This window comes from Excalfactoria chinensis, chromosome 26, assembly GCF_039878825.1.
Source record: "Excalfactoria chinensis isolate bCotChi1 chromosome 26, bCotChi1.hap2, whole genome shotgun sequence".
Lineage (NCBI taxonomy): Eukaryota > Metazoa > Chordata > Aves > Galliformes > Phasianidae > Excalfactoria > Excalfactoria chinensis.
The window spans coordinates 1-16,010 of NC_092850.1; the positions used below are offsets into that span (position 1 = coordinate 1).

The window sequence follows — 16,010 nt, forward strand, 5'->3', positions numbered from 1 at the left end:
TAGTCTGCTGATTGCAATTAAGGGGCTGGAGTTGTTGTGAAGATGCTGCTTTCTGTATATCCCAGTGTGGGCAAGCAGCGTTTTGGTTCATTCCGTGGCCCCTTCTGCACCCACCCCCCTCTCTATACACACACACTGGGGTTCACCCTCAGCCCCCAAGCAGTGCCCACCCCCAACCCAAGGCCTTATTCTTTCCCACCTCCATGTGCCTCAAACCATCTCCTAAAGCCCAAATCGTGCCTCCCAGCCCCCCCTCAATAACACAGCTCCTTTCTGCTTGCAATCACCTACTGGAAGAACTGGGAGCCTCTCCTGATCAGCATTGATTTATTTCTTCACGACATTTCTTTTTAATACAGTGATTTTTAGGAAATTGTCCTTTTTTTTTCTTTTCTTTTGACACTTTGGACATTTGTACAGTACAGTGGAACTCTTCCATAAGTAAACGTCACAAAAAATAGGAGTAAAAGGGGAGGAAAAGGGAAGAAGATGGGACTGCAGGGAGGAGGGAGGGGGGGATAACCTGTAAAATAAAGACACAGCGCTCCAGGAGAAATAAATAGGGGGATGCAAGACCTCCAGGGCAGTCATTGCTATAGCAATATCCACGTATTCACAGTCTCACAGAAGCACGTTGCTATATGGGCACACAGGAGACGTGCCGGGCGGCCACAACCCCGTTGAGTTTGGTTCTTCACCTTTAAATAAGAGCTTCAAAAAGTGATTATTTCACAAGCAAGAGAGAAACCACACCGAGGGGGGGGGGATGGAAGGGGTGTGAGAAGGGAGGGAATGAAGGAACCAAAGGAATGCATCACCACGGGCACGGCACAGCAGGTTCACGCACACAGCTACAGCTATTTACAAGGAGTCTGTCGTATGTACAAGGAGGAAGACAGCAGGAGCAGCCATCAGCATCTATTTGTACAAATAAACAAGAGGTGGGGAACGGCCCCCAGAGCCCCGCTGGGACCCTCTGTAAGGGATGGGTGGGGGTTGGGGTCCCCTCTGTAAGGGATGGGGGGGGTTGGGGTCCCTCTGTAAGGGATGGGGGGGGGGTTGGGGTCCCTCTGTAAGGGATGGGTTTGGGGTCCCCTCTGTAAGGGATGGGGGCGGGTTGGGGACCCCTCTGTAAGGATGGGGTTGGGGTTGGGTGTAGGGGGTCCCATTGCCCCAGGGATTGCGAGCAAAACGGCCACAATGATTATTTTTGGGAGCAATTGGAGCTCACAGAGTGATGAATGAAATGCAGAAGGGGGCGATTCTCCTCCTACCATCCCAGGCTTAAAAAATAAATAAGGTGGGGGGGGGGGGGAAGGAGGGGAGGGCTCAGCCTAATCGATGGGGGGGAGCAGGGCAGGCTCTGAGAGGACCGTGGCCCTTTAGGAACCTGCGAGGTATCAGCAGCAAAGTGCCCCCCCCCGGGGGAAAAGAAGGGGGAGGTGGGGAGGGGGGTCACAATGTGGGGGGGGTCCTAGCAGGCGCAGTCCTGGTGAGGGGGGGCCTGCTGGTCCGACAGCTGCGGGCCCTGCTTGGCGCCGGTGACGGCGGGGTCGGCTGCATCCAGAGACTCCGACATCTTCTCACAGATGATGTCCACCAACCTCTCGAAGGTCTGCTTGACGTTGATGTTGTCCTTGGCGCTGGCCTCAAAGAACTCGAAGCCTGGAGATGGGGAGGGGTTAGAATATAGAGGGGGGGGGGTCGGCACAGGGACCTCCTGGTGGTGGGACCCACCCCTGTCAGCATCCATAGGGTTAAACCACCCGACTGGGGGCTGCAGCTCAGCTGAGCTCTGGGGTCGCTGTGGGTCACAGCTCTGCACAATTAACCAGCAGGGGGTTCAACCTGTGCTGTCAATGGGACACTGTGCCCTACATCTGACTGTATGGGGGGGTGGAGCTGACACAGGGACCCCCCCCATGCTCACCCAGGTGCTCGGCGAGCTGCCGGCCCTTCTCAGCCGACACCACGCGCTCGTCCTCCATGTCACATTTATTCCCCACCAGCAGCACCTGCGCGTTGTCCCATGAGTACGTCTTGATTTGGGTGGACCTTTAGGGAACAATAAGGGACAGAAGTGATCGTTGGGTGGGTTGGAGATAGTGGGGTGGGAGGAGGGTGGGCTCCATGCCCCATAGATGCACTGGGGGGGGCAGCTCTCACCAATCCTGCACGGCGTTGAAGGACTCCTCGTTGGTGATGTCGTACATCAGGATGAAGCCCATGGCCCCACGGTAATAGGCCGTGGTGATGGTGCGGTACCGCTCCTGCCCGGCCGTGTCCTGGGGGGGCACAACAGTCAGGGGGGCACAATGCAAAGCCCTTCTTGGCTGGGTGTGCAGTGCTGCCACTCAGCCAGCACCCAGCTCCTGCAGCACATCACCCCAGGGCATACAGAACAGAGGTAAGCAGCACTGCTTGGCTGCTAGCAGAGCTGCAATGCACAGAGCAAGCTCTCTGCCAGCAAACTGCCTGGGGGTCACTCTGTGTGTTGTGCAGGTGACACCAAACTGCTGCCCAGCCGACGGGCTCCATGCACAGCATTGCTTCCAAGGGCACAGAATGCAGCACTGAGCCGACAGCAGCCCCACAGCCCCCAGCAAAGGGACAGCATAACCCCTAACCCTAACCTAACCCCAATGCTGACCCCAACCCCATCCCCGACCCCCAGTGCTCACCCAGATCTGCAGCTTGATGCGTTTATCGTTCCGGTAGATGGTTTTGACCTTGAAGTCGATGCCAACAGTGCTGACAAAGGCAGGTGTGAAGAATCGTCGGCGTACCGGAATAGGAACGAGGTTTTCCCTACGCTGCTGTTACCGATGATGAGGATTTTGAACATGTAATCGAAGTTCTGATCCGAGGATTCCTTCTGCCCATAGCGGGAGTCTGTAGCGGACGCCATCTGCAAAGGGAGGAGGTGATGGGTGGTCACTGGTGGGGACGGCAGCCCCCCGTGGCACCGGGCTGTGCTGCTGCACGGATGGGGACAGCACGGTGCTGCACTGCCCTGCTGCCACCCAGCCCCGCACAGCCCCCACGGCTGCTGCTGGTTGCAATGCTGGATGCACCGTCCCCATTGCTGCCAGCTGCATCACCCCAATGGCTGCTGCTAGCAATGCAAGACGAGCTGCGATGCTCCAAAGCCGTCAGCATCGCCCCTAACGCTGCTGTCAGCACTGCCGGCTGCATCGCCCTATTGCTGCCGCACGGAGCCGGGCCCGGAGCCTGGCAGGATGCATTGCACGCATTGCAGCCGCTCCCGCAGTTCCTCTGCAAAATGGCACCTGCAGCCGTGCCCCCGCAACTGCGTGCCCGGGGAGGGGGGGGGGGCAGGCAAAGCACTGCACGGCGGTGGGCGCAGTGTGCACAGAGCTGGGTGCGCGTTGCGGGGCTGCGTGCAATGCCCGGCTCCGTAGGATGGGGGGGGGGGGGGACAGAGGTGATGTCGCTGATAGAAGGTTGGGGGGGGGGTTGCGTGGGGACTCTCCAGCCCCGCGCCGCCCCGCTGCCCCCCGCACTGCCTCCCGCAGCCCCAACCCGACCCCCCCCCCCCGATGCCCACCCGCGGACCCCCCCGGATCTCCCAGCTCGCCCCCGCCTCCTTGCAACCCGTTCCCCCCCCCCCCCACCTCCACCTCCCCCGGCTTGCAGCTGCAATGGCCGCCGGCTGCAGCGCGGCCACAACGGTGCGGAGCCCACCGGCCTCCCCCTGTGCTGCCGGTGCTCGGGGGTCCCGGCGGTGGGAGGTGGGGGGGGGTTGTTGTGGGGGTCGCGGGGGCGCGCGCTCACCTCCTCCCCGCGCTCCCCGCAGCGACTGCAGCAGCGGCGCGCGCCGCCCCGGCGGTTGCAGAGCCCGATGACGTAGGAAGGGGGCGGGGCGAGATATGCAGATGAGGGACTGACGTCAGCCGAGGGCAGCAAGGGGAGAGCCGATTGGTTGAAAGCGGGCGATGATTGGCAGGAGGCAGGGTGAGGGGGCGGGGTCAAGGTGGGACACGCCCCCCTCGCCGGGCGCGGCGCTGAGGGTGCGGGAGCGGCCATCCCGGTGCGGGGCGGGGGGGCGACGTAACGGGGGGGGGGGGGGCAGGGCAGCCCCGCACCGCTCCCCGCCACGCGTCACCCTTCGGCCCCTGAGCGCATCGCTCTCGGTCGCCCCGCGCCCTCAGGTGACTCCCGGTGCAGGTGGGCGGCCGGATCCCGCTCCGGATCCCGCGTCCTCCTGCGGCCTCGCTGCGGGCTGAGCTCGGTGCGGATTAGGCCGCGGCAGATGGCGGGGCTCAGCTGGCAGCTCGAAGGCCTCAAGACCACCCGTAGGGACCGAGCGCAGCCCCACACCCCGCCCCGCACCGCCAGGCACGGCCTCCCGCAGCCTCAACCCGCAGCATCACCCCGGTCCCCCTCTGGGGCTGCGGGCAGCACGAGGTCTGAGGGCAGCACCCAACGCTGCGGGCAGCACCCAACGCTGCGGGCAGCACCGAGCGCTGCCCCCCCCACAGGGCCACGGAGCTCCCACCCGCCCCGCAGATCCACCGCACCCGTGGGGCTCCCACCGCCCCCAGCCCGGCCCTCAGATTCGGCTGTTTTCCCCCCTCCCACGAGGTTTAGGGAAGCAGCCCCCCCCCCCCCCGCATCCTCTATGGGGCAAATGAAGGGGTGGCAGCGCCGGGCTGGGGGACCGTGGAGCCCCTGTGTTGCTCTGGGGTGAATGGAGGGGTTCGCCGGGGCGGTGCTGCGGGTGGGGCCGTGTTTGCCGATCGGTCACCCCCGGGAGCAATGCGGAAGAGCAGGGAACGAGCTCCGCGCCGCGCCAAGCCGGCGATTCAATATTGACCTTCGTGGGCTGTGTTTGCCCGTGTGACGGGAGCGACATTTCCAGGCACGAGTTCGGCTTTGTTCGAACGCATAACGCGACCCTCCGAGCTCCCCGCGTGGGTCCCGGGGCCACCGAACGCATCGCGACCCGGACACGGTGCCCTCAGCACCCGCGAGAGGAGCATCGTCCGTTCGGGGAAGGGCGGAGAAACAAACGAGGTTTTAATATCTGGAGGGTGAAGGAAGAAACCGAAGCGTGGCGGGGCCGCCCCACGGCTGCGGTGCCAGCACTGAGAGCAATCGGAGCGGCTCCTGCTGGGCTTTGTCCGGGTGAGGCTGGTGGGACGAAGTGAGCTACAAAAAGGCTTTGAAAAAGTGAAGCCGTCCCCTAAATAAATACACCTCCGACTCGTGGGCACGCAGCCGGCGTCGTGCTGCAGGACAGCGAATGGTGCCACCGTGACACCAAAACGCTTTTGGCTGCACTGTGCTGAATGGGGACCGCTCTGCTGCGGGGTACAGCGTGCCCGGGGCTGGGATGGGGCGGGAGCAGCATCTTCGAGCCCTGTTTGTGTTAACAGGGACCTTTCCCAGCAGCTGGATGCCGGGTGGAAGCAGGGGAGGGAGTGAGCAACATCCTCATTGCCATCAGGACCTGCCCACGGCCATCACTGGGGCAGCGCCCAGTCCCACATCCCCAGAGCATCGATGGGACCCTCCGGCCAGGCTGCTACGTGCCCAGGGGCAGGAATGTGACGTTGCCCTCCGTGTCCAGGCACAGCTCCCTGCCGCTCTCGGGGTCCAGTGCTGTGCACCCACCGCCAGCCCTGTCCTTTGGCAGTGTCCCCTCCAACACTCTCCTGTTGTCCACCTCCCGGTCCCCAGAGCCAGGTGACAAACGTTCAGCGTCGGCTGACTCCGAATCATCCGTAGCCGACGCCTTGGAGCCGCTGTTGTCCTCCTCCAAAGGGCTCTCGGGTCCCTCCGGCTCCGTGTCCGACCCTCCCACCTCTTCCTCCAGCGTCATCTCAAACTGGGACTTGCTGGGGGCTGTTGGGGGCACCTCAGACCCCACTTCGGGTGGTGGGGAGGGGCTGCGTGGGATCATGCTCTGGTACCACTCCCTGTTGTCCTCCAGCGTGTCCAGGATCTCCTGGGCATCAGGATGCACCAGGTCGGCCCAGGTTTCCCACAGAGGGTGGGCGATGAAGTCGATGAATCCCACCTGTGGGAAGGGGAGAGCTCAGCCCCCGCGGTGCCCCTCAGCCCCGGCCCCACGCCGTGCCCCCACCTGGGATTTCTCCACGGAGGCTGTGTGCTTGTCACACATGGGGCTGATCTCCATCCCCTTCTCACGCTCACGGTCACCCTGATGGAAGAACTCAGCCATGATGCGGTCGGTCCATTGCCGGTACAGCTCCAGTGGTTTGGTGGGGTTGCTGAGGTCGGCGCAGTGCACCATGTTCTGCAGGACCTGCATGGGCGCCGCGCTGCTCACCTGACAGCTCTCATCCCCAAGGCCACCACCGGGCATCCCCTTGGTGGTGGTGGCACCAAAGGGACATCCATCCCACAGCCAGGCTCAGTGCTATCTATGGGCTGCAGCGGCACTCCTGCCCACTACCCCATGCCCACCTGGATCCTATCAGAGTAGTTATCCAGCAGCAGCACCCCCAGGCTGGTCACCTTCTTGGTCTCCACCATGGTCTTCAGGTCTGCCAGCAGGTTCATGTGCTTGGACATGTCGGTGGCCAACACCTGGGTAGGGCATGTAGGGCAGGGGGCTCAGCCTGACCCCATCACCCCCCACAGCCCCACACCCCACACGTTCAGCTCACCATATCGATGGCCATCTTACGGAGCGACTGCCTCTGCTTCTTGCTCAGGTTCTGGAAGATGTCACAGTTCTCCTCCTGCAGCAGCTTGAAGCCCACAGCCAGGTGGTGGTTCTCCAGCACCGAAGCATCATTGTACATCAGCGCCAGCTCTGAGTCTGTGGGATGGCGTTGGTCACACCGTGGTGACCCCATACATGCAGCCCAACCACCCCACAAACCCCTCCCAGCTCACTGGTGTTAATGAGGAACTGATTGGAGACACCGGGGTGGTCAACATCATGGATGGCGCTGGCGAAGATGGCGGCCATGATCTCCAGGTCGGTGAAGACGGCCTGGGAAGGGCAGCACAGGAGGTCACAGGCACAGCGGATGTGTTTGGTGACCCCGAGGGAGCAGGGCTCACCTCCAGAGCCGGCGTGGAGAGCAGCACGTGGGTGGACTGAGCCACGTCGGCGGCGTGGATGTTGTTGTGGTACGCCACGTCGGCGCGGTAATGGTCCTCCAATGTCAGCATGTAGGTGAGGAAGGTGTCAGCGGGGATGCGGAACGTCTTCATCAGGTCACGCTCCTATAGGAGGATCATTGAGGGGGGGTTTATCCTCAGCAGGGTGCAGGGCTGCAGAGGGGGCAGCCCCCAACGTGGAGCTCACCTGGAAGATGCTGTACATGAGGACCGTCAGCGGGCGGTTTCCTGAGTATTCGGCCACTTTGAAGATGTTGAGACCCCACTTATTGGTGTCCTGCAGCTCCTGGGGATCAAGGCATGGCGTGTCGTGAGGCCGGGACCCCAACACGGGATGGACCCACGCAGGGTGGGGGCTCACCTTGGCCAGCAGCCCCTCCTGCTCCGTGCGCACTCCAAAGCGTGGGATGGTGGCCAGGAGGGGGCCGTGAGCCGGCTTCCTCACCCCGCTGATCTGCGACATCGGCCGCTTCCTGCGCTCCCTCTCCTTCTCCTTGTGCGGCGCTGGGGGGATCTCCACCTCGTGCTGTTTGTCTGCGCGGCCGCGGCGGTGAGGGGGGAGCACAGAAAGCCCCCCCCAAATGTCTGACGTCAGCCGGCACGGAGAGCACCGCGATGCCATGGCAACTGCAGGCTGCCGGGGGGGTGCCGGGAGCTCCCCCCACCCACCCACCGTGGGGCTGTCCCCTGGGATCCCCCGTGCAGGAACAGCCCCGTGCCAGCTGCCAACCCACACACCAGCACAGAGCGGCATCCACCCCAGTTTACACCGGTGTTCACAGCCGGGACTGATGCTGTGACACCCCCAGAGCCACCAATCCCGGGGCAGCTCCCAAGGAAAGCCTTGCAAGATGGCAATGCTGCTGCCCCACCGACCCCGTGGGGCTCAGCACTGCGGGCCCCTGAGCTGCAGAGGGGCTCAGAGGTCCTGCCCCCCCAGGCACTCACCCAGGAAGGTGCTGGAGATGTATTCAGACACCTGGTTCCCCGAGCGGCCGCTCTCCGAGAGGTGGGAGAGCTCCCGGCTCAGCATCCGTTTAAACTGCGGGTGGTGCAGGTGGGGGTGAGCGGTGTGTGGGGCAGCCCCTGCGCCCCTATGGTGGGGTCAGCACCCCTATATTGGGGTCAGCACCCCTATATTGGGGTCAGCACCCCTATGGTGGGGTGAGCGCCCCTATGGTGGGGTTTGCACCCCCAGGACGGTGGTCCCCACCTTGTTGGAAGCCATCTCTCCAACTGAGTGCCGCGTCTGCAGCGTCTCCAGCTGCTCCAGGCACCAGTCCAGCTCCTCCAGGGTCTCCAGCGACAGCTTCTGCTGAGCATCCTCTGCTATAGGGCAGCGTGGCGTCACGGCTGGCCACGGGGACACGAGTGGGAGCCCGACCCCGCCGTCCCCACCGAGGGATGCTCACATCCCCATGGGGCTGTGATGGGATGGGGCTGGGGAACGCTGTGCTGTCCCCGCTGCACAGCATGGTGTCACGCTGTCCCCACGCCTCTCCCCGAAGTGACACGCGGCCCGGGGATCTCGCGGGGCCCCACGCACCGCCCGAGCATTTATTAATGGAAGGTCTGACGTCAAACGGGAGCCGTTCCACCACCGCTGTGCGAAGGGCGGATGGAGCCGCCGAAAACCCGACATGGATCCCAAAGGGCAAAGCCAGCACTGCGCCCCACGGCTGAGGGAGCACAGCAACATCACTGCGGGACAGCGACCTGCCCTCCCCCCCGCCCCCCCACCCCCCTGTCTGTCCCCCATTGGGACACTCACCAGACAGGCCGGCCCTGCTGGCAGATGGGAGGCTGCTGCTCGATGCCCGCCTGCAGAATACACAGAGCTGAGCACCACACCGTGTCCCCCCCCCGCCCCTTGCGACCCCCCCCCCCACACTCACTTGGTGCCCACACGCTCCTGGAGGTGCAGCAGCACCGTCACGTTGGTGCGCACGGTGCGCAGGCTGGCCAGGACCTGGGGGGTGCAAGAGGAGCTGGGGATGGGCTGTGCAACCCCGGCCCTCCCCGTAGTGCTGGGGATGGGGGGGACGGAGGGACGTGTCCCCTCTTTGCCACACAGCCTCACCTGGGCGAAGGGGGTGACGATCAGGTCTTCCCCGTGTCTGTGGGGAGCAAAGAGAGGGTGAGATGGGAGGGGGGAGGGATGGGGGTGTGGGGCAGAGGGTCGGGGCTGACTCACAGGTCGCTGGCGATGGAGGAGTTGCGGGACATGCCCTTGGGGGACAGGTCGTAATCGCTGTCGGAGCGGTAGAGGAAGGACTCGCGGCGCTGGCTGTGGGTGAAGGCGCCCTGCAGCACCAGCCCTGCGCCCGGGCTGCACTGCGGCTCCAGCGGGCCCCTTCCTGGGGGGCCATTCTCCAGGTCAAAGCTGTAGGGATAGGAGACGGGGCATCAGCGGGGGCACCGGGAGCCTTGGGGACGTCGCTGCTGTCCCCATTCACAGTCAGGGCGAGGCTGGGACCCGGCCCGCTGCTGGAGGTGAGCCGTCCCATGTCACCATCACCCCTCATCCCACCCCGTCCCATGTCACCATCACCCCTCATCCCACCGTCCCCAGCACCGCGGTCCCCGGCCTCTGCGAGTCCTCGAAAGCCTCCATCAGCCGGAGCCCAAATCGCTGCGTCCCACAGGGGATCCGTCCGGGGCACGGAGCCAGGGGACATCGAAGGACAGAAAGCACGGGGGAAGCCAAGCGCCGGGCCCTGGGGACGCGGTGGGGCGGTGCCATCCAGAGCCGTGCAGCCCACGGGGGACGAGAGGCACGGGGACAGGGATGGTGGCCCTGCGCTGTCCCCATGGCAGCTGCCGTCCCGTTGGCCCCGGGTCATGGGAACGGCTGCGCGTGGGGACACAGCGAGGGTCACCGGCATCCGCCCCCCCCCAGTGCCTCCATGGGGACGAGGATGAGCCGCTGCAGGGAAAGAATAGGGCCGGGTGTAGCCGTCCCCCCACCCCTGGACCTACCCGATGCACGAGTGCCTCCGGGACGGGCAGCGGCCGCCTGGCTGCATCCCCCGGCCCCGCTGTCGTCCTCTGCCCCGCGTCCCCAGTGGTACGGGGACACAAAGCCGCATTGTGGCTCCTCCAGCCCTGTGGCTCAATTGGGGGTTTGTTCCCCCTCCGGTGCAGCTCAGCCACTTCTGACCCCGCTGCCGCCCTGGGGACGGCCCCGACCCGGGCACGGTGTCACCGAGGTGCGGAGCAGACACACACGTACCCCCCACAACGGCTGTATCACACACCGGGGTGGGGGCAGCGTGGCTGGGGGGGGGGGGCACAGCCGGGACAGCAGCTCTGGTGCCGAACTCAGAAATACTTTCCATGCTGCGCGGTGTCAAGCAGTGGGGGAAGGCGGGGGGGGCCGCTATAAATAGGTGCTGTTACCATTGGAGAGGACACTGCTGCTCCCTGCAGTGCCCGCCCCCCACCCCAGGGTGGGAGTCAGTGCCCGCTGCCCCTCTGCTGTGCCTGCCGTGCCCCCACTGTGGGCAGACAGAGCCCAGCAGCCCCACTGCGCCCATCGCTGCTATGAGCACGCCCATCCTCAGCCACCGCTGCCCCCCCTCCAGCTCAGCCCCACCAGCACAAAGACCCCAATAAGCCCCACGTCCCCACCGACTGGGACGCACCGCAGCACCGAAGGCATCCACGCTGACCCCGTCCCCATTCCCCACCGCCCCACTGCCCCCCCCATGCACTCAGGACCCCTCTCAGACCCCCCCCCTTACCCGAGGGGATGCGCCACAGTGAAGCGGCGCTGCAGGCGGATGCTCTGATTCACTCTCAGCCTCCTGAACAGCACAGGGGAGTTTCGGGGGGACCCCCGCGGGGACCCAACAGGCGACGACACCCCCGGGGAGGGCAGCATGGCCCCACTCAGGGCACAGCAGTGCAGCGCTGGGGGGTCCGGACCCACGGGGATGGGAGCGGTGCGGAGCAGGAAATGCGCGGCCGTTCCCCCCAGCGGCCCCGGGAAACTTTCCATCCCCCTCCCACCAGCGCCTGAGAAATTAAACAACTGTCTGGTTCGACCCCTTCCCCCCCCCCCCCCCCGGCGCCCCGACGGCTCCCGCAGCCCCACGTGAGCGCGGCCTGCAGGCACGTGGCCCTGTGCCACCCGCTGCCCTCCTGTCCCCTCGGTGGCAGCTGTGCCTGTCGGGGGAGGATGCTGCGCTGGGATGTGAGCAGCAGCGCCGCGCTGAGCTCCGTGTGTCCCATAGAGCAAAGCCTGGAGCGATTTGGGTGCGTGGTGGGGACACGCCGCAGTGCCACCGAGGGGCAGAGCTGTGCCTCGATGTCACCGAGGGACACAACGCGGCCGTGCTGCAGCGTGACCAAAGCAAAGGACGCAGCTGAGCACGGAGTATCTGGACGCACGGTGTGGAAACGCCAAAGGACGTGTCCAAACCCGGAGCATCCCAGATACACGCTGTGACCATGGTGTGGTGTCACCGAGGGGCACGGCCGAGCCAGAGCACCCCGGGTACACACTGCAGACATGCCACAGTGTCACCAAGAGACCCGTGAGAGCCAACCTTGTCCCCCCCACACTCCTCCTCGCTGCCCAGTGTGGGGACACGGAGCCGGTTGGGACCCCCAGGGACACGCATGGCCTTGTCCTGGCCGTGGGAGCCGGGTGCTCCCTGACCCGGTGACGCAGCGGTACCTGCTGTCTGCGGCGAGGGCCAAAATATCCCGGGGGTGGCCAGGAGCCAGGAAGGGCCCCCCCGGCACGGCGGCACCCTCGGGACCCCCGGAGGTAGCGGGCAAGGGGTGCGGCGGAGGGGACCCGCTGGGTGCGAGCATGGGGACATCGGGGGGGTGTTGCGACAGCCTGGCACGGGGTACAGGGGGTGGGGGTGGGGGTGGGGGGGATTGGGACTGCGGGGTGGGGACAGAGCTGTCCCCGCCTGGCAGCAGGGAGCCCATGGGACGGCAGGGCTGGGACGGACAGCAGGACAGCCAGTCCTCGAACCCAGGACGGCACTGCCCGCCCCTCACCCCCACCCCACCCCCCCAGAGACACGTGTGCGTGCGCGGGGGAGGGGGGGGGCAGCGGGGGACACAGGAGCCGGGGCCGGGTCGGCCCCCCCCGGATGGGACGGGGGAGGGGGACGGGAACGGCCCCAAAATAACGGCGCGGCGGTGCCAGGGCAGGGAATGAGGTCAGCCCGGCGCCGGGACGAGATGGGGGGGAACCTCCGGGACGTGGGACGGGACGGGCGCTGCCCACCTCCCCGCCCCCACCCCTCGGGGCCGCTGTCCGTTTCCCGGTGCTGAAATCGGTTCCGTTACCCCCCCCCAATAACGGCGGTACCCCCCCCCCCTCATCTCCCGTCCCGGTGCTGAACAGAACCCTCCGGTTCCTCCCCTGCTCCGCGAGGCACTGAGTTCCGGGCAGCCCCGCACCGGCACCGCTTACCGGGGGGGGTCGGCCTCGTCACCGCTGCTGGGGCCGCTCTCCTCGATGGTGAACACCACGCGGGAGCTCTCGGGTTCGGGGCCCCCCCGGCAGCCGAGCGGAGGCAGCAGCGGAGTCCCGGAGAAGCGACGGCGAACGGCGCCCGGCAGTGACCCCGACGGGACGGCCTCGGCGGCATCGCGGCAGCGCTGAGGGGGACACGGGGAGAGCGGGCGGGGGGCGGTGAGGGTCCCTGGGCTCGGTGCCCCCCCGGGGACCCCGAAATGAGGAGGGGACGCGTTCCCAAGAGGCGGGGGGGGGGATGTCCCAGCATCTCCGTGAGCCCCCCCCGCCCCCTCCCGGGATCCCGCTGGAAAATCCCCTGGAGCCAACGCGCAATTACGCAGAGGCGAATAATAATTAACAGCCCATTAGGGGGATAATTAACTCCGAGCGCCATCGGCACGCTGATTGCTGCCCGGAGGCGTCGTGCTGGGACGCTCCCAGCGGGGATCCCCCCTCAGCCTCCTCGGTGCTCCCCCGGTATCCCCCAGGTGCTTCCCCCGGTGCTCCCCCACTGCCCCCTCCCGGTGCCCGGTCTCACCTCCGCGCTCAGGAAGGGCAGCGCCGTGCGGCTCCGTCGCATCGTGGCTGCAAGGGATGGGGGGGCGTGGGGGGGATGAGCGGGGGCTCCGGATTCACCCCTCGGTGGGGCGGGGGGAGCGGAGGGGCCGTTTACATTCCCACTCTGCCGCGATTGACTGTGCTCAGCGCGACGTCTCAGGGCTCAGAGAAGCACCGGACTTCCCCCCCCTCCCCTCCCCCAGCCCCAGAGCCCCCCGACATCGGCTCTCGGCTACCCACAAGGGACGGGGACCCGAGGCCACGCGCCTCATCCCGGAGCACCGTCAGGCCCCAAATCCCCATCCCCAAACCTCCGGAAGACCGGAGCAGCCCCGAGATCTCCCCAGGTGCCACCGACACGCCCCTCCCCATTGCCCAGTGCTGAGCCTCCCCCCCCATCCCCGTCTCCACGTCGGGGATGGCTGCCCCACATCACCCCCAGCCCCACACCCGCCCCCATTACCGGATCGCGCCGCAGCCTCGGCCGAGTGCAGCCGAGCAGAAGGAAGGCGATGTGCGTGCCTGCCCGCTCGCGCCCTCCCTCCAGCCCACCCCGCTGGGGGATGGGGGGGGGGGGAAAGCACCGTGCAGCCCCCTCCGCCCCGCGCTCCTCCTCCATCCGTGCCGCGGGATCTCCATCCCAACCCCGACCCCAAAACGCTCAGGTTTCCCCCTCCCCGAGGATCTGACACCCATGGGGCTGCAGCGCAGATGGGAAACCAAAGCCAGGGCTGCAGCGTCTTTATTCGGCACAGCGGGGTCACCTGGGGGGGTGACGGGCGAAGGGGGATTCCTCTGACACTTTGCCCTAAGGAAGGAGAGAGAATGGGGTGAGAGATGGAACCCCCCACTGCCCCCCCACCACCCCCCAGCCCCACACACACACACCATGGGCACCTCGTCCAGCCGTTGGAATTGGGGCTTCCCGCAGCGGCACAGCCGCACCAGCAGCATGGCCACGGCCCCCACCAGCACCACCACGAAGAGGCTGACGACCACCACCAGTCCGGGGTTGGGTTTGGAGGAGGGCTGTGCTGTGAGGTGAGATGGGCACCCCGTTACCCAGAGGTGCCCACGTCACCTTTACCTCCTACTGCAGAAGAAAGGGGGCTCACCCAGGCTGCCGGCACCGAGCAGCCGCGCAGTGCTGGAGCTGAGGGCTGAGGCAGTGCCAGGAGAGGGGCTGGCAGGGGGCACAGCAGGGCTGGGAGTGGGGGTGGGCTGCCCAGGAGAGGACGGGGCCGGTGCTCTGCTTGGGGACCACGGATAGCTGGGAGCCGTGGTCAGGTTGGATGGAGCCGATGTGGTGGGGGGGTTGGATGGGGCTGTGGTCAGCGGTGCTGAGTCTGATGTCATGGGCAGAGATGGTGATCCTGCAGGGCTGGAGGGAGATGGTGCTTCTGCAGGGCTGGAGGGAGGTTCAGCTGCTGCAGTGCTTGGGGTCGCAGTTGCAGCCGCTGTTGTGGTGTGAGGTGGGGATGGAGAAGCTGCTGAGCTCTCTTTGCTGGGAGTTGTGTCCCGTGGCAATGTCTGTGCTTCAGTTGCTCCTGAGCTGAGTGAAGGCACTTCACTTGTCCATATGGGGACACCTATGGACGAGCTGGGCTGGTGCGGTGGTGTTGGTGCTTGAAGGCCATGGACTGTCCCTAAGGAGAGAGCAGGGATGGGGCAGAGCCCAGGGGGGCAGCAGCACCTCCCCAGTTCATTCCGCAGGTGCTTTAGCCATGCACAGAGGGCACAATGCTCCCCCCGGCCCCAAATGCAGCTCTCAGAAGGGCAGGAGGCCCTGAAGGCAGCGTTGTGCTCAGCAGTGCTGGGGGTGACGAGAGCACCGTGGGGCCGTGCCACACCGTGCCGGGGCACACACACCCTCGTGTGCAGCGCAGGGCTGTGCCAGAAGCGCCTCTTATCGCCCTGCTCCTATTTGCACAACAGGAGGAGCAGCTCCGGCCCTGCCCAGGGGGCACCACACAGATGCAGCCAGACCCGGGGGTGGCCCCCACCGAGGGATCCCCATTGGCCCCCCCACGACCACGAGTACCACGCGGCGGGGGGCTCCGCTGTCCCTTACGGATGGGCAGCAAGGTTGGGGGGGGGGGACAACGTGGCCTACAGCCCCATAGCAGCTGCGTGCCACCCCTGTGCCCCGAGCCCTGCCCTGCATCCCCCGGAGCACCACGCAGCATCACAACGCGGCAGTTCCCTCCCCGGGGCCGGGCAGACCCCACGGACCCCTCCCACACCGCCCAGTGCCCCCCAACCACCCCAGCGCCCACCCGGAGCTGCCCGCTGTCCGTGCCCGCCCCGGTACCTGCCGCCAGCAGGGCAGCACAGCACAGCAGCAGCCGCCGCGCCATGCCCCCCCCCGGCCCCGCCGTCCCTCCCGGTGCTGCCCCGGTGCTGCCGGTACCGCTCTGCGGTTCCACGCCGCCGCCGCCGCCGCCTTTATCTGCCCCGGGTTGGGGGGGGACAGCGGCGCCCCCTACCGGCCTCGGGCGGCGATGCAGCACCGGGAGAGAGAATCAAACCCCCCCCACCTCACACCTCCCCACTTTGTGCCTCAGTTTCCCCCCGTGAGGGCACCGGGACACGGGGAGGGGACGTGGGGATACGGGGGGTGGGAATATGGGATATGGGATGTGTTGGGACAGTGGGGCGGGGGGGGTCACGGGGATGTGGGGGAAGGTGGGGACCTGCGGACACGGGATGTGGGGACGTGGGGACGTGGGGACTCGGGGAGATGAGGATGTGGGGGTGTGTGATGGGGACGGGAGGATGTGGGGCCGTGGGGCTCCCCGCGTCCCGTGCAGCCCCTCCTCCACCCCAAGCGGGCCGGGCTCCCCGCCAACCC

General features: G+C 66.2%; 3 protein-coding genes across 7 annotated transcripts; all 3 read right to left on the reverse strand.

Annotated features, from left to right (window-relative positions):
• Positions 1-310: 310 nt before the first annotated feature.
• On the reverse strand, positions 311-3,947 carry RAB3A (RAB3A, member RAS oncogene family). Its single transcript, XM_072357541.1, is given in 6 exon segments — positions 311-1,665; positions 1,931-2,055; positions 2,167-2,285; positions 2,682-2,773; positions 2,776-2,908; positions 3,796-3,947. Coding segments are annotated over 5 exon segments (660 nt in total). The 5' UTR covers positions 3,796-3,947; the 3' UTR covers positions 311-1,474.
• A 1,075-nt stretch (positions 3,948-5,022) lies between these two features.
• On the reverse strand, positions 5,023-11,076 carry PDE4C (phosphodiesterase 4C). 4 transcript variants are annotated; one of them, XM_072357592.1, is made up of 15 exons: positions 10,863-11,076; positions 9,314-9,502; positions 9,200-9,236; positions 9,015-9,088; positions 8,891-8,940; positions 8,333-8,445; positions 8,068-8,161; positions 7,481-7,653; positions 7,307-7,405; positions 7,060-7,224; positions 6,889-6,988; positions 6,657-6,811; positions 6,454-6,576; positions 6,110-6,292; positions 5,023-6,043 (listed from the first exon to the last, which is right to left on the reverse strand). In XM_072357592.1, the coding sequence occupies exons 1-15, from the start codon at positions 11,000-11,002 to the stop codon at positions 5,549-5,551; spliced, it is 2,190 nt and encodes a 729-aa protein (XP_072213693.1). In that variant the 5' UTR covers positions 11,003-11,076; the 3' UTR covers positions 5,023-5,548. The 4 variants fall into 4 exon arrangements, with proteins under 4 accessions (XP_072213693.1, XP_072213692.1, XP_072213690.1 ...); XM_072357591.1 differs by having other exon boundaries at positions 8,333-8,448; XM_072357589.1 differs by lacking the exon at positions 10,863-11,076 and adding an exon at positions 10,099-10,688.
• A 2,809-nt stretch (positions 11,077-13,885) lies between these two features.
• CIST1 (colon, intestine and stomach enriched 1) lies at positions 13,886-15,651 on the reverse strand. 2 transcript variants are annotated; one of them, XM_072357593.1, is made up of 4 exons: positions 15,471-15,651; positions 14,275-14,805; positions 14,048-14,193; positions 13,886-13,967 (listed from the first exon to the last, which is right to left on the reverse strand). In XM_072357593.1, the coding sequence occupies exons 1-4, from the start codon at positions 15,514-15,516 to the stop codon at positions 13,920-13,922; spliced, it is 771 nt and encodes a 256-aa protein (XP_072213694.1). In that variant the 5' UTR covers positions 15,517-15,651; the 3' UTR covers positions 13,886-13,919. The 2 variants fall into 2 exon arrangements, with proteins under 2 accessions (XP_072213694.1, XP_072213695.1); XM_072357594.1 differs by lacking the exon at positions 14,275-14,805.
• Between the last annotated feature and the right edge of the window lie 359 nt (positions 15,652-16,010).

What these genes read in the sequence shown, in the direction of transcription:
- CIST1 (XM_072357593.1), bottom strand. Translation starts at nt 15,516, where the DNA reads ATGGCGCGGCGGCTGCTGCTGTGCTGTGCTGCCCTGCTGGCGGCAG. An exon ending in GCTCGGTGCCGGCAGCCTGG is followed by an intron (nt 14,194 to 14,274) that starts GTGAGCCCCCTT and finishes CTCACCTCACAG; the next exon opens with CACAGCCCTCCTCCAAACCC. An exon ending in GGCTGGACGAGGTGCCCATG is followed by an intron (nt 13,968 to 14,047) that starts GTGTGTGTGTGT and finishes CTCCTTCCTTAG; the next exon opens with GGCAAAGTGTCAGAGGAATC.
- PDE4C (XM_072357588.1), bottom strand. Translation starts at nt 10,457, where the DNA reads ATGGAAAGTATTTCTGAGTTCGGCACCAGAGCTGCTGTCCCGGCTGTG. An exon ending in AGGAGGGGCTGCTGGCCAAG is followed by an intron (nt 7,406 to 7,480) that starts GTGAGCCCCCAC and finishes CTTGATCCCCAG; the next exon opens with GAGCTGCAGGACACCAATAA. An exon ending in CCTCCGTGGAGAAATCCCAG is followed by an intron (nt 6,044 to 6,109) that starts GTGGGGGCACGG and finishes CCCTTCCCACAG; the next exon opens with GTGGGATTCATCGACTTCAT.